General features: G+C 35.7%; 1 protein-coding gene across 1 annotated transcript in view; it reads left to right on the top strand.

Annotated features, from left to right (window-relative positions):
* LARS1 (leucyl-tRNA synthetase 1) overlaps window positions 1–16,550 on the top strand; it is a 68,173-nt gene that overhangs the window by 45,540 nt on the left and 6,083 nt on the right. The window contains exons 24-31 of the mRNA XM_036846366.1: window positions 3,000–3,090; window positions 4,330–4,470; window positions 5,895–6,035; window positions 6,298–6,408; window positions 8,969–9,079; window positions 11,390–11,494; window positions 12,778–12,873; window positions 14,635–14,767. Coding sequence (XP_036702261.1) covers window positions 3,000–3,090; window positions 4,330–4,470; window positions 5,895–6,035; window positions 6,298–6,408; window positions 8,969–9,079; window positions 11,390–11,494; window positions 12,778–12,873; window positions 14,635–14,767 — 929 coding nt within the window. The remainder of the gene's footprint in view (window positions 1–2,999; window positions 3,091–4,329; window positions 4,471–5,894; window positions 6,036–6,297; window positions 6,409–8,968; window positions 9,080–11,389; window positions 11,495–12,777; window positions 12,874–14,634; window positions 14,768–16,550) is intronic.

Genomic DNA, 16,550 nt, shown 5'->3' with positions numbered 1-16,550 from the left:
TATTTGAAGTGTACAGTATGTGGAGGGCAGAAGTAGGAGATCAAACAAGTTGGGGCCATATTAGGCCAAATTATGAAGGGCCTGAGGTAGCGTAAGGAATATTTTTTTAATCCAATGTCAGTTGTTTAAAATGCAACAATTAAACCTGACTACAGCCTTAGTAAAGCTATTTTCATATTGCATTTTGGGCTTCTTAATAAAGTTTCCAGCAAGGAAATTTTTTGTTTTTTTAATTTTTGAATTTAATTTTATTTATTTTTTTATACAGCAGGTTCTTATTAGTCATCAATTTTATACACATCAGTGTATACATGTCAGTCCCAATCACCCAATTCATCACACCACCATCCCCACCACCCCGCGGCTTTCCCCCCCTTGGTGTCCGTATGTTTGTTCTCTACATCTGTGTCTCAACTTCTGCCCTGCAAACCGGTTCATATGTACCATTTTTCTAGGTTCCACATATATGTGTTAATATACGATATTTGTTTTTCTCTTTCTGACTTAACTTCACTCTGTATGACAGTCTCTAGATCCATTCACGTCTCAACAAATGACCCAATTTTGTTCCTTTTTATGGCTGAGTAATATTCCATTGTATATATGTACCACAACTTCTTTATCCATTCGTCTGTTGATGGGCATTTAGGTTGCTTCCGTGACCTGGCTATTGTAAATAGTGCTGCAATGAACATTGGGGTGCACGTGTCTTTTTGAATTATGGTTTTCTCTGGGTATATACCCAGTAGTGGGATTGCTGGATCATATGGTAATTCTATTTTTAGTTTTTTAAGGAACCTCCATACTGTTCTCCATAGTGGCTGTATCAATTTAACATTCCCACCAACAGTGCAAGAGGGTTCCCTTTTCTCCACACCCTCTCCAGCATTTGTTGTTTGGAGATTTTCTGATGATGCGCATTCTAACTGGTGTGAGGTGATACCTCATTGTAGTTTTGATTTGCATTTCTCTAATCATTAGTGATGTTGAGCAGCTTTTCATGTGCTTCTTGGCCATCTGTATGTCTTCTTTGGAGAAATGTCTATTTAGGTCTTCGGCCCATTTTTGGGTTGGGTTGTTTGTTTTTTTAATATTGAACTGAATGAGCTGTTTATATATTTTGGAGATTAATCCTTTGTCCTTTGATTCATTTGCAAATATTTTCTCCCATTCTGAGGGTTGTCTTTTCGTCTTGTTTATGGTTTCCTTTGCTGTGCAAAAGCTTTGAAGTTTCATTAGGTCCCATTTGTTTATTTTTGTTTTTATTTCCATTACTCTAGGAGGAGGATCAAAAAATACCTTGCTGTGATTTATGTCAAAGAGTGCTCTTCCTATGTTTTCCTCTAAGAGTTTTATAGTGTCCGGTCTTACATTTAGGTCTTGAATCCATTTTGAGTTTATTTTTGTGTATGGTGTTAGGGAGTGTTCTAATTTCATTCTTTTACATGTAGCTGTCCAGTTTTCCCAGCACCACTTATTGAAGAGACTGTCTTTTCTCCATTGTATATCCTTGCCTCCTTTGTCATAGATTAGTTGACCATAGGTGCGTGGGTTTATCTCTGGGCTGTTCCATTGATCTATGTTTCTGTTTTTGTGCCAGTACCATATTGTCTTGATTACTGTAGCTTTTTAGTATAGTCTGAAGTCAGGGAGTCTGATTCCTCCCGCTCCATTTTTTCCCTCAAGACTGCTTTGGCTATTCAGAGTCTTTTGTGTCTCCATACAAATTTTAAGATGATTTGTTCTAGTTCCGTAAAAAATGCCATTGGTAATTTGATAGGGATTGCATTGAATCTGTAGATTGCTTTGGGTAGTATAGTCATTTTCACAATATTGATTCTTCCAATCCAAGAACATGGTATATCTCTCCATCTGTTGGTATCATCTTTAATTTCTTTCATCAGTGTCTTATAGTTTTCTGCATAGAGGTCTTTTGTCTCCTTAGGTAGGTTTATTCCTAGGTATTTTATTCTTTCTGTTGCAATGGTAAATGGGAGTGTTTCCTTAATTTCACTTTCACATTTTTCATCATTAGTATATAGGAATGCAAGGGATTTCTGTGCAGTAATTTTGTATCCTTCTACTTTACCAAATTCATTGATTAGCTCTAGTAGTTTTCTGGTGGCATCTTTAGGATTCTCTATGTATAGTATCATGTCATCTGCAAACAGTGACAGTTTTACTTCTTCTTTTCCAATTTGGATTCCTTTTATTTCTTTTTCTTCTCTGATTGCTGTGGCTAGGACTTCCAAAACTATGTTGAATACTAGTGGTGAGAGTGGACATCCTTGTCTCGTTCCTGATCTTAGAGGAAATGCTTTCAGTTTTTCACCATTGAGAATGATGTTTGCTGTGGGTTTGTCATATATGGCCTTTATTATGTTGAGGTAGGTTCCCTCTATGCCCACTTTCTGGAGAGTTTTTATTATAAATGGGTGTTGAATTTTGTCAAAAGCCTTTTCTGCATCTATTGAGATGATCATATGGTGTTTATTCTTCAATTTGTGAATATGGTTTATCTTATTGATTGATTTACGTATATTGAAGAATCCTTGCATCTCTGGGATGAATCCCACTTGATCATGTTGTATGATCCTTTTAATGTGTTGTTAGATTCTGTTTGGTAGTATTTTGTTGAGGATTTTTCCATCTATATTCATCAGTGATATTAGTCTGTAATTTTCTTTTTTTGTAGTATCTTTGTCTGGTTTTGGTATCAGGGTGACCATCAAGGAATTTTTAAACAAGCATGTGGTTAACTGCGTTGTCATAAACAGGAGCTCTAAGTAGTGTTACGACAATACTCAAGAGTGGATAGACAGTGGGAGGCTGCAATAGTCAGTTTTGAGGAACACAAAGATGGTTTTGTAGTTGAGCAGTCTTAAATGTTTCATGCATTGTTCTCATTTTAATGCTTATTAGTATGTGTGGAAGTTTTTTATACCTATATATATGTACTTGCCTTTAAACTCAATTACCTTTTTTTTCCTATTCAATAGTGAAATGAATGCAGGCATTATAAAAACAGATCAAAACTATGAAAAGATGATGTTTAAAGAAGCTTTGAAAACAGGGTTTTTTGAGTTTCAGGTAGGCTATTCTTTTAGTAGCTATAAAATATGTCAGTGTGAATATGATGTATTTCTTCTTTTTTCCCCTCCTGCTGTAGCATTATAACTCATCTTAAGTGGAGACTGAAAATTTGTAAAATATTCAATAAATTGTGATTTTAAATAGTTTTCTTCGGTACTTTTTCTATTATGTCTCTTTAATATAAGTAATTCTATTCTTAGTTGAGCTGTGGGTTAATAAAGATGTTAAATCTAAAAATTAGTCAGGTTTTCCAGGAAAACATTTTAAAGTTGATAAAAAACAAAGGCATAATTGTAACTAATTGCTATTAGTTTGAAAGCAAACAGTTTCTGAGGTTTTCCACAAGGTGTCAGCATATCCTCAGGTTTGGCAGTTCAAGTGCTTAAAGTAAAAATGTAGCTTTCCTCAGTCAGTTTTGTAAAATATCACATTGGGATTTATGTAACTTGGTTTTCAGAGATATGATTAAATAAGGACAAGTGCTGAGCATAGCAGTGTGTCATATTTACAGCCTTTTTGATGCTATTAATACATGCTACTCAGCATTCACCCTTAGTACACAGTTTAAATTGTTCATCTTTTATGTCCATTGCAAAATGTCTTTTTCAGATATTTTTCTTGAGAATCAGTATAAAACTGCATTATCCTTTTGTTAGGATTGATTTACATTTTTTTTTTTTTCTGAAAAACAGGGCTAAGTGAACATTTATTTGATTTTAGAATTGAAAAAAGATTTCCTAATCATAAAAACAAAAGAAAGGAATAACCAAAAAAATTCTGATGAATTTGCCAACATAGATAAGAAAATCATAACTGAAATCATCTTAAAAATACACAGTTAATTGGAAAATTATTTACAGTCTGTATTTCAGTATTTTGACAAGCCCATCAAAAAAATACTAATGGTCCAAAGAACAATGACCAAAGGACGTGAACAAACAACGCCCCCAAAAGAATCCTAAATGGCTAAGAAATGCTTAAAAAGAAATGCTTAATAGCAAAGATTATCAAAGATGTATAAGTTTAAACAATTTATTGTTTTTAACCTAAGGATTGATATACATTTATTTTCAGGTTGTTAAAAATAAAGTAAAACCTTTACTAAAGTTTATTATGGAAGTTTAAAAGACTAAATACTTAAAAATGCATTAAAATAGAGATACTGAGTTTTTTTCCCTATAATTTTATTTTAAAGAAGTGGGGGAGAGAAATGGTAAATAATTCCAAATTTTGTAGGCTGCGAAAGATAAGTACCGTGAATTGGCCATAGAAGGGATGCACCGAGACCTCGTCTTCCGGTTTATTGAAGTTCAGACACTTCTCTTGACTCCATTCTGTCCTCATTTGTGTGAGCACGTCTGGACACTCCTGGGAAAGGTAGCTTTATGCATTTAAGATGTTCTGGGTGGTTTTGATTTTGGCCTCATTAAATAAATGTTGGGATAATAATGTTACTTAAGAGAGAAAGACTGAAAGTGAGTATTTCAAGAATAATATTGGGTTCATTATCTCATAATTATTACAGCAGCTTAAACTGAAGCTACATCGGGTATATATGCCTTAATTTATACACACACGGTGTATGTATTTTATCTTATTTTATTAAAAAATTTTTTTTAAATTTATTTATTTAATTTATTTATTTTTGGCTGTGTTGGGTCTTCGTTGCTGTGCATGGGCTTTCTCTAGTTGTGGCGAGCGGGGGCTACCCTTCGTTGTGGTGTGTGGGCTTCTCATCGCGGTGGCTTGTCTCATTGCAGAGCATGGGCTCTGGGCACGCGGACTTCAGTAGTGGCACGTGGGCTCAGTAGTTGTGGCTCGCAGGCTCTAGACCACAGGCTCGGTAGTTGTGGCACACAGGCTTAGTTGCTCCGTGGCATGTGGGGTCTTCCCAGACCAGGGCTCAAACCCGTGTCCTCTGCATTGGCAGGCAGATTCTTAACCACTGCGCCACCAGGGAGGCCCCCCGCTTTTTTTAATTTTTAAAAAATTTATTTATTTGATTTATTGTATATATTTTAATAACGTGACTTTGTGCATGTTGTTTATCACCTAATTCTTATTACGAAATGTTATAATACATTTGAAATAATATGTATTTGAATACATGTATAACTAATACTGTTTTCTCAACTGTTTGTTGAGAAAGGTGAAAATATTGAGAAAGATGTAAATAACTGTTATGAGCTGCTTATAAACAAAGATAGAAGTGTATACTTGCATAAATATTCTTGTTTTATATAAAATTCCTGGCATATATAGGGCTGCATATTCAGGGATATTATATTAGCATTCTTACTGTGAAGATAAATTTATTTCTCCCAGGCTTACAGATAAACAGACTGGCTGATTTAATAACTCCTTTCCAGCGTTATTAGCCAAGCTCTTTTGTATTTTTCAATGTGTGAACAATGCAAAAATGTGCTCATGATATATATTCCAAATAGCCATACTTTCAGTACTGGATGTATTAATAGGATAAAAACTGAGAGTATGCATAATTTATATAACAAAGATTAAATTTAGGCAAATTAGCATTACATAATTTTCTTTGAAAGTGAGCATATGTGTGTGGGTATCAATATGCTTGTACAAATGGATGCTAATTAAGAATGTAGAGTCAGACTTCACAGCTTGGATTCTAGGGAACATTAGATCAGGGTCTGTGGAAGCGTGTTATGTGTAGTCAGGTTTGAACTTTGAGCACACAGTTACACACTATGCCTTGGTATGAAACTGTAACCAAGAATCATAAAATAGTTGTGTTGTCTAATCTCACTGAACCTTTTTTTTTTTTTAAGCCCAACTCAGTTATGAATGCTTCATGGCCTCTGGCAGGTCCTGTGGATGAAACCTTGATACGCTCCTCACAATATCTCATGGAAGTAGCACATGACCTTAGACTGCGACTCAAGAACTATATGATACCTGCTAAAGGGAAGGTGAAGTCATTTTTTTTTTTTTAACGTCATTCCTTAAAAGTTATTGGTCAAATAACATTTAATAGTAATGAAAATAAAGACAACTTTCATTAGGACTATTTTCATTGCTAATGTAGGGCTATTTTCATTTCTAATGCAGTTCTATTGTATGCATATTTTTTAATGTTAAAGGCAGTAGTGCTATATACTGGGAGAGGGTTCTTTCATTTTTGGTGTATATGAAAGTGATTAAATGTTTTTTTTTCTTTCTTCTGCCCTGTAGAAGACTGACAAGCAGCACCCTCAGAAGCCTTCACATTGCACCATCTATGTGGCAAAGAACTATCCGTCTTGGCAACATATCACCTTGTCAGTTCTGCGTCATCACTTTGAGGTGCCGTTCTCAATAGACTCCCCCCTGCCTCAACCCAGCAGTGTCGTGTTCTGCCTATGCTGTTTTTGTTTTTAGGATGTTGGCAATGTCTAGGGGAAGGAAGACAGGCAGCTTTGTTTAATTACCTTTACGCATGGAGTGCCATTTGTTATCCTTGGTGGCTCTTAAATGGATGCCAAGGGAAAAGCTGTTTTTCATCATTTCTGAAACTTTCATAAAAAAATACTAGATCTAGTTGTATGTAATCAAAAGGTGTGGGACTTTTTCATATGTGTGGTTAAAATTCTGAAGCAAAAGGACTGAGTTTGCCTTTTGGATTTGTTGTGCCTTGAACACTGGCATTCATGAAGCCTTAACATTATTATGTTTGAAAAAATTTGAAGCTTGGCTCTTGAGTAATTTAAAAGAAAATGTCCAATTTGATAATTACCCATAGAAATGGAGACTTTGATGTTGTGTTTTTGATTGTCAGGTAAATAGCTATTAAATATGGTAGTTGTATTTAAAGGGAACTCAATATTTAAACTTAGTTCTAGGTTTTCCTAGAAAAAAAAGTTCACCTTCCTTTTTCCTTTCACATTCAAAATATGGAAACAAAGTATATGTTGTAGAATTTTTGCTCAGGTTATAAACAACAGTTATTGGTGGACAGAAACCATTAAGGCGCACTTTAAAAAGAGAAAGAAAGAGAGAGACCAAATAGGGATTATGGCCAAAGCGTAAAGTGGTAATAGAAAGGAAGAATCCTTAGCTTTGATTTTCTAGACCTTTATTGGAATTTTGCCTCAGTACTTTTCATGGTTAACCAAGAAATACTCAGAAGAACTTTTATATTTGTAAGATTTAATGGAAAAGAGAAGAGCAAGTATTTTTGTGTTCTACAATATGTGAACCTGTTTTTATGGAGAACTACCTCTTCCTTTGATTGCGTTTGATAGAAATGGAGTGTAGCTTTTAGAATCTGCTTGCAGAGTTTTGACTTATGGTAAGTAAAAGAGTAAAAGCTACTTTGGTAGTTAGAAAAATGAAATTTTGCCTCAGTGGCGTATATATTCATACCAGCATTTTCAAGGAAGCAGAAGAACCGAATATGGTATGTAATGTCCCAGATATTAAAAAGTTAATCACCACTGTTCTTTTAGAAGTTATATTTTTAGTTATATTTATTGACTAGATTACATAGTTTGAAATCAACATCATCTATTGGCATTATTTGGAATGACCAGCTTCCTTTAAATTTTTCATTTGTTTTCATCCAAAAGAACTAAAAGAATGTCAGCTTATAATCAAGAAGAATGTTCTTATGTTCAATATGGCACCTTTTTGGTGACATAAGGAGAAAAGAGTGTGTTCCACCCTCTCCTTTTTCTTATGTATTTCAAAGCAACGTATTGGCAAGTGGAGAAAATATTTTTTCCTATGTACTCTAGTAAAGATTAGAATTGAAAGTAAATAGATTATTGGAAATCTTACTGTATGTTACTTTTCTTTTAGATTTATTCCCAACCCTTGGCTTTGGTGCGATTCTTTTACAATAAGGAGAAAATAGGTCACCCAAAAGTCTGGAAAGGCCGCTTACTTTATTTCTCCTCTATTGATGTTTGCAGGAGTGAATTTAAATTCAGGCAGCTTATTTGGGACTGTCTGCATATTAGTGCTTATGATATAGATATTTATTTTTGGTAGATAGAAATTATATTATTTTTAACAGGTTGATAGCTAGAGATTCTTTTTTCACATTTGTGGTAACAGTTTATAAGGCAGAGTGTTCAAAAGCAGACATTATAATACATCTTATATGATAGTTGTATAGTTTTTTTTTTTAAACAACCTTATTGTCCACTTTATTTATTTATCTATTTATTTATTTGTTTGTTTATTTTTGGCTGCTTTAGGTCTTCGTTTCTTTGCGCGGGCTTTCTGTAGTTGAGGCGAGTGGGGTCCACTCTTCATCGCGGTGCGCGGGCCTCTCACTGTTGGGGCCTCTCTTGTTGCGGAGCACAGGCTCCAGACGCGCAGGCTCAGTAGTTGTGGCTCACGGGCCCAGTTGCTCCGTGGCATGTGGGATCTTCCCAGACCAGGGCTCAAACCCGTGTCCCCTGCATTGGCAGGCAGACTCTCAACCACTGTGCCACCAGGGAAGCCCAGCTGTATAGTTTTCATTTTGATATGACTAATGAAATGCTTTGAGAAGTTTGAAGACAAATAGGATTTTTTATAAGACCATTTTATCACTAGATAAGATCTAATGTTACAATCCTAGAGGTATCATTAGTGTAAGGGAAAATTAAATATTTCAGCATGATGCACATGCTCTTCTCCTTTACCCAAAAAAACATGTGTCCTTTGAATTTAGAGGAAAGAGGAGATTCCTTTCTGTATTATTCATTTACCTTTCACTTCCCCGTGATGCTAGAGGCTGCACCCTCTTCTGCTGCTCTCTAGCAGATTGGCAGAGGCCACCATTTCATGTCTGGCTAGTTTCTTACAGGCACATCTACTATCCTACATTATCTTTAAAATATTTTTCTTCACATTCCTCTCCCACTCTTTTTTTTAGACCAACAGTGGAAAATTGCCTGATAACAAAGTCATTGCTAGTGAACTAGTCAATTTGCCAGAATTGAAGAAATACATGAAGAAAGTGATGCCATTTGTCGCCATGATTAAGGTATGCTGTGGACCTTGTGCAGCTGTGACCACATGGGTAATGGTTAGATAGGATAGTAGAAGGAAGAGGAACACTTTGGGCACAGTCTCCCCCAAGAAATCTGCTAAAATAGCACTTTTCAATCAGTGGTTGTGGAAATGAGTGATCAGATTTGGGGTTTACCTGTGGAATTGCTGAGTGTGTGAAAAATATGTATTGTGGAAGAAAAATTGGTTGAGAATTACTACACTAAATGATTCTTTTCATATTCTACCTTCCCTTCTTTTCAGTTTAAGGAGGAAGCATAGTCTTTTGGCTTACATTAGGGTATTTTTACTAGATCCTATTACTGGAACAAGATTCTACATTTGTATAGGTTTAGCCTAACAGGATAAACGTTGTTTATAGTGGTTAGATCAGGGTTTCTCAACAATGGCTCTATGTGTATTTTAGGCTGGATAGTTCTTGGTTGTGGGAGGCTGTCCTGTGCACTATAGGGTGTTTAGCAATGTCCTTGGCTTCTACCCACTGGATGCCAGTAGAATTTCTCCCTCCCCTACTCAAGTTATGACAACCAAAAATGCCTCCATACATTGCCAAATATCTCCTGGTAGCAAAATCAGCCCCCCACCATAGCTCCCCCATTGAGAATCTTTGGGTTAAACTCTTCGTCTTTTTCATATATATAACTGATCTGGTGGATTTCCTGACAAAGAGAAACAGAAAGAAGACTGTATATTGCTTAAGATTTCAGACTCTGGGGGTAGACAAATCTTGGCCCAAATCCTGTTTTCTGTCACTTTTTAGTTTGGAGGACTTAGACAAATCACTTAAATTCTCTGGGCCACAACGTTTTTCATCTATAAAATAGGAAATTAATAGAACCTACCTTTTAGGAGTGCTGTGAGGAGTAAATGAATTAATACACATAATACATTTTAATACTACCTGTCAAAAAGTAGGCTCAGTACATTTTTAAGAAAATGTATATCAGTGTCTTCCAGGCTGCTCAGCATGTAATGGTTATTCTTATACTTTAGATTAATTCTTGAATCTTGTAGGCTACAGATGCCTGCCTGATAAGAGACCAAAACTCTTAGCTTGTCTTGTATTGGAGTAGATTGTGTTCTTAGGAGAGCCTTTTAATTCTCCTAGAACAAGAGTCAACTATCTGAGCCTTATGGTATTTGAAGTTGCAGAAATAATTTAGAATCATGGCTTGACCTACACTAATAACTAATAAGTTATGTTTGCTGGTATGCTCATAATTCATTGGTTCCTAGCTAGTGCCATTGGTCAAAATGTCAGATCCATTGTCAATATGGGGAAATCAACAAAATATCCCATTGTTGGTTGCAGAGGCAATTAATTTTGGTGACATGCTTTATAGAATCCAGTGAAACTGATTTTAAATGATGGTAGATTCAAGGGTTGGCTTTTTGAAAAACCAGTGTTAGATTTTTTGAGTAGTAAAATATTTTTTCAGTAATATTGGTATTACTTGGTATTATCAGGCAAATTAGTGGTTTGAAACTTTGAAAAGTGTTTAATAAATCTGGGAATAAGAAAAGGGTTTTCTAGCACCTCATGGGAAAAGAAACAACTTGGATGGTAAATGAAGGTAGTGAATATTAAGAATCATGTCAGGTCACTTTCATGTAAGTGAAACATGTTCTAGGCAGTTAGCTATATTTGTGCATATGAACTTAGGTCTTGAAGGTTACATCTTGAGCAGCAAATATTGATATTTTATTTAATGTTAAAGAAAATTAAGAATAAGAAATGGTTTTTTATATGTCACAGGATTATCTGAGTACCCATATAATCTGACTTTTAAAAAATTTTTAAATTTATAGGAATGTTTTGTTTGGTTATTATTAATTCACTGTTTCTTGAAATAGCTTTACAGATGTGATACCTTGGAAACATTTAACTTAATTTAATTTATTTTATTTTATTTGTTACCTGAAAGGGTATTTTAAGACATTTGTTTGATTCCTTGTCAAAGTGAGTTCTTCAGGTTTGCATACTAAGTCAGGCTAAATGAACTGATGAAATCATATTTCTTTTATAAAAATCTGAAAACCTTGTCCTTCTAGTCTTTTCAGTGCTGTCTTAATCTTATCATACTTTAAATGATAATTACTCTCAGCGAGTAATTTCATTACCGAGCAAACATAGATAAGGGAAACCATGAGTCCAAGGCCTTTCCTTTAACTGTTCAAATTTGAAGATATTATCACTTGAGAGACTGATTGCTTCGGCAGAAATATGTTCTTTTCATCATATTCTTAATGTGATTTTGTTTTTCAAAACCATTTTGGCCACTAGGAAAATCTGGAGAAGATGGGACCTCGTGTTCTGGATTTGCAATTAGAATTTGACGAACAGGCAGTGCTCATGGAGAATATAGTCTATCTGACCAATTCCCTTGAGGTAAGAGGGGCCTGGGATTATAATAACTAGTTAACTATAGTAAACAGTCCAGTTCTTTAGTTTTTTTTTTTTTTTTAGTTTTATAATAAACCTTTTTATAAACTTCATCTTCTATGTTTAGTACCTTTGCCAAATATATTTTGGGGGGAAAGAGAATGGGTGGTATAGAAGTTACAGGAAGAAGAAATGATCTGTTCTCTTATTTCACTTAAAAGTTATTCTATTTCTAAAATACTAACTGTATATGCCTGGATTTCCTCTTCAAAATTATCCGTAAAAAAAAATGAGGAGAGACCTTATATTCAAATGCTTTCAAAATCTCTCATATTATGGGGTATTCTGGATTGCTTTTTTTCCCCCCCTCCCTTTAAGACCTCAGAATCACAGATTTGGATTAATTAGAATCCTTGATTCATTATATATTATCAGTGGTCATGTTTGGCCCTGTTTTTTTTTTTTTCTTAATTAGTAATATAATCACCACTCATGAATCTACTGCCCAACTCAGGAACTAGACCATTACCAGTAGCTTTCACATATCTGAGTTTCTCCCCATTCCATCTTCCTGCCCCAGTGACAATTTAATATATAGATTCTAAAAATGCTGTCTCTCATTCACCTTAGGCAGAAGGAAAGATAATTTTCTATAGGAAATTGTGTTAGAGGATTCAAAAAGTGGTTCTAGTAATAATGAAAACACTAAAAGAAAGAAGTGCAGGTTTAGAGTTTGAATAAAATTGTTTTATGAAATACAGGAATGGAAGAAAGAAGCATTTCTAAATAAGCATTTTACGTCATGTAATTATAAATGTGTTAATAAAGTATTAGTAGACATCTATTTTATGTATATTTCTAAATGTTCATATATATTCATGGAGGTCAAAAAACTTGGATATTTTCACTGGGACAATGGGAACACTTTATTTAGGGTCATCTTGTATTCAGGTATATGCAATTTGCTACATTTCTGAGTTTTTCCATTTATTTGAGTGAAAGCCTTTTATACTGATTTTTGTTTCCTCTTAGGCAGCAGGTAGATGCCAGATTTCCTTATAGAAGATGGTAAACATGACTATATAAATAACATACTATGAGGCATCTAACGAGTGTTAAATACTTGATGATAGGTTTCATTTAATGTTTATATGGAAAATAATAAAACTGCAAAAGCCATTTCATGATAAGTGGAGAACCTGGTTTTGCTCTTTGGTGAAATGAGGTGATGATTAATTCCAATCATATTAAGTGATACTGATGACTTCCATTTTTTCCCCTCTACTTAGCTAGAACACATAGAAGTCAAGTTTGCCTCTGAAGCAGAAGATAAAGTCAGGGAAGACTGCTGTCCTGGGAAACCACTTAATGTTTTTAGAACAGAAGTAAGTTGAAAGAATCTCACTGAATCATTGCATTTTAGAGCTAGAAGAGACCTTAGAGAGCTTTACATCTAAAACCATCATTTTAACGATGGAAGGAAGTGAGGTCCAGAGAAGTTAAATGATTAGCTTGGCTTAGGCCACTTAGTTGGTTAGTAGTGGGTCTGGATTTGAGGTCCTCTAATTCCCTGGTTAATGCAACCCTCACTTTTCCTTACTCTACTATCATGGGTAGCATCAGATGTTGACTGTGATTTTAAAAATAAGAATATGATTTTCAAAACCTGACTTAAAAAAAAAGATAGTGGACATTGAAATGTGAAACTTTTTTAAACAGTGAAAAGGAGCTTTCATATTTCAGATGAGTTTTGGTTTAATTGGTATTCAAGACTTTTGGTTTCTGGCATAAACCAGATTGATGCATCATTTCACATTATACTGGAAGTGCTTTTTTTTTTTTAATAAATTTATTTATTTATTTATTTTTGACTGCGTTGGGTCTTCGTTGCAGTGCGTGGGCTTCTCATTGCGGTGGCCTCTCTTGTTGCGCAGCACAGGCTCTAGGTGCGCGAGCTTCAGTACCTGTGGCTCGCGGGCTCCAGAGCGCAGGCTCAGCAGCTGTGGTGCATGGGCCTAGTTGCTCTGCGGCATGTGGGATTCTCCCGGACCAGGGCTGGAACCCATGTCCCCTGCATTGGCAGGCGGATTCCTAACCACTGCACCACCAGGGAAGCCCTGGAAATGCTTTTTTAAATTTCTTATTTTTTGGCCATTATTGGTGAAGATAAATAGGTTTTGAAGTTTGGGGAGATTTTATTTATTAACTCTTAAAGAATCCATTCAGAATGGCAGCATTTGGTAAAGTTCACTGGAGTGCCATTGTGAGAGTCCATAAAATGCCCTACTTTTCTTGATAAGCAGAGGACTTAACATATATCCTGCTACTTTTACCACATTTAATTGAAAATTCAGCAAGCAGAAAAAGTCTATTTTGAAAGGATGAAGTAATCATGATCATGCAGACCTCCTAAATTTATCATCAGATTATAAATAGTCTCATTACATTAAGATATGGTGGCTTTTAAAATTACAGTCATTTGGGCCATGGATATAGGTACATGAAATAGTTTTCCCCATACAAATATGTTTATTTCAAGCTTCTTTCAAGCATTCCATTAAGCTGCTATGTATTTAAGTCTCATAAGGCTCAGTTGACTTTTTCCACTTAAAATAATGAGCAAGTTCTTTAACTATATAGCTTATATTATGTAGGAGTTAGTATGGCATAGAACTGAGTTTATGCTCAGTAAAGGTGAGGCTCTGCCTCTTACTAGCTATGTGACCTTGGGCTACTTTGTTAATCTTTCTGGTTCTCAGCTTTTCATCTGTGGAAAGGGGTCTTAAGGAACTGCCTTTCAGGATATAGGAATAATGTCTATAAAGTGCTTCGTACAGTATCTGGTACATAGTAGGAATTCAATAAATGGTGGTAGTTTTAGAAGAGAAAATAGAATTATTGTTTTTATCCATCATCAGTATTGATACGTGTACTCGTAGTCATTTTTACCTAGGCATTTGGTTATAAGCTTGAGCTTTTGTACATTTTTTCTTTCATATCTGAGTATCCCTTGGTCTTGATTTTAGAATACCAGAATTAAATCTGTCTTTCATTGGGCATTAAAAATCTAGCAGAGATTCCTTCTCCCTCAGCAGTATTCAAGTTTGATTTCTTATATAACACTCATTTTCTCTTTATTTTCTTAGCCTGGTGTATCAGTTTCCCTAGTGAATTCTCAGCCATTCAATGGCCATTTCTCAACCAAAATTGAAATCAGGCAAGGAGATAACCGTGATTCTATAATCCGGCGTTTAATGAAGGTGGACCGAGGAATCAAAGGTAAATGGTTTCCTTGAAGTGCACATTTGGCAGTAGCTTGTGGACTTGATGAGTTCTAAGCAGAGGGGAGAAAGAAAAGTAACTGTCTTGCTTAGGGACAGTCATGTAATGTTGTGGAAAGAGTGTTGGACCCAGAATCAGGACATCTATATTCTCTTTTGGGACATTGTGACTAGGTAGCTTGGTGACTTGGCCATGTCACTTAAGCTCTAAACTGATTTCTGTTTTAGTGAAATGAGGACACTGGATTAGATATTTTTCCAGGATTCCATCTAGCTTTAAAATTGTAATAAGCCATTTCCAACGCTCAGAAGTATTCAGAATTAAGGAACATATTCCCTTAATATTCCAAACTAACCTGCTTGACTGAATCTGTTCCTGGGGAAGGAAGAGAAACAGAGTAAAAGTTATTGAGTGTCTACCAGGTATTAGCCATTTAATCCTTTTACAACACTATAACATTGAGGGTATTATTCCTCTTTTGCAGATGATGAAATGGAGGTTAGAAAGGCTAAATAACTTGCAAAGTTCATACAGCTAGTAAATCCTGGAGCTGGAATTTAGACTTAGATATATTTGACTCCAAAGCTCATATTCTTTCTTTTAGACAATGTGCCTCTGGGTAAAATATGTAAATAATCTTAATTTCTTAGCAAGATTAAGTCTAGATCTCCTATGATTAGATTTGATATAATAATTTTTTTAAAATTAATTATTTAATTTATTTATCTTGCCTGTGTTGGGTCTTCATTGCTGCGCGTGGGCTTTCTCTAATTGCGGCAAGTGGGGGCTACCCTTCATTGCAGTGCGCAGGCTTCTCATTGCGGCGGCCTGTCTTGCTGCAGAGCACGGGCTCTAGGCGCATGGGCCTCAGTAGTTGCAGCATGTGGGCTCAGCAGTTGTGGCGCACGGGCTCAGTTGCTCCGTGGCATGTGGGATACTCCCGGACCAGGAATCGAACCCGTGTTCCCTGCACTGGCAGGCGGACTCTCAACCACTGTGCCACCAGGGAAGCCCCTGATATAATAATTTATAGCTTTTTTTTTTTAACATCTTTATTGGAGTATAATTGCTTTACAATGTTGTGTTAGTTTCTGTGGTATAACAAAGTGAATCAGCTATACATATGCATATATCCCCATATCTCCTCCCTCTTGCATCTCCCTCCCACCCTCCTTATCCCACCCCTCTAAGGTGGTCACAAAGCACCGAGCTGATCTCCCTGTGCTATGCAGCTGCTTCCCACTAGCTATCCATTTTACATTCGGTAGTGTATATATGTCAGTGTTACTCTCTCACTTCGTCCCAGCTTACCCTTCCCCCTCCCTGTGTCCTAAGTCCATTCTCTAGTCTGCATCTTTATTCCTCTCCTGCCCCTAGGCTCATCAGACCTTTTTTTTTTTTTTAGATTCCATATATACGTGTTAGCATAAGGTATTTGTTTTTCTCTTTCTGACTTACTTCACTCTGTGTGACAGACTCTAGGTCCATCCACCTCACTACAAATAACTCAATTTCGTTTCTTTTTATGGCTGAGTAATATTCCATTGTATATGTGTGCCACATCTTCTTTATCCACTCATCTGTCAATGGACACTTAGGTTGCTTCCATGTCCCGGCTATTGTAAATAGTGCTGCAATGAACATTGTGGTACATGACTCTTTTTGAGTTATGGTTTTCTCAGGGTATATGCCCAGTAGTGGGATTGTATAGCTTCTTTTTTTAATTACTCAGCTGGTCTTATGCTGAGAAGAGTGTGAAGGGAATTAGTTTGTTTCTGTA

Source organism: Balaenoptera musculus, chromosome 3 (assembly GCF_009873245.2).
Source record: "Balaenoptera musculus isolate JJ_BM4_2016_0621 chromosome 3, mBalMus1.pri.v3, whole genome shotgun sequence".
In the NCBI taxonomy this organism is placed as follows: domain Eukaryota; kingdom Metazoa; phylum Chordata; class Mammalia; order Artiodactyla; family Balaenopteridae; genus Balaenoptera; species Balaenoptera musculus.
The sequence above is the reverse complement of the archived record's forward strand: the minus strand, read 5'-3'. Positions and strand labels throughout refer to the sequence as shown.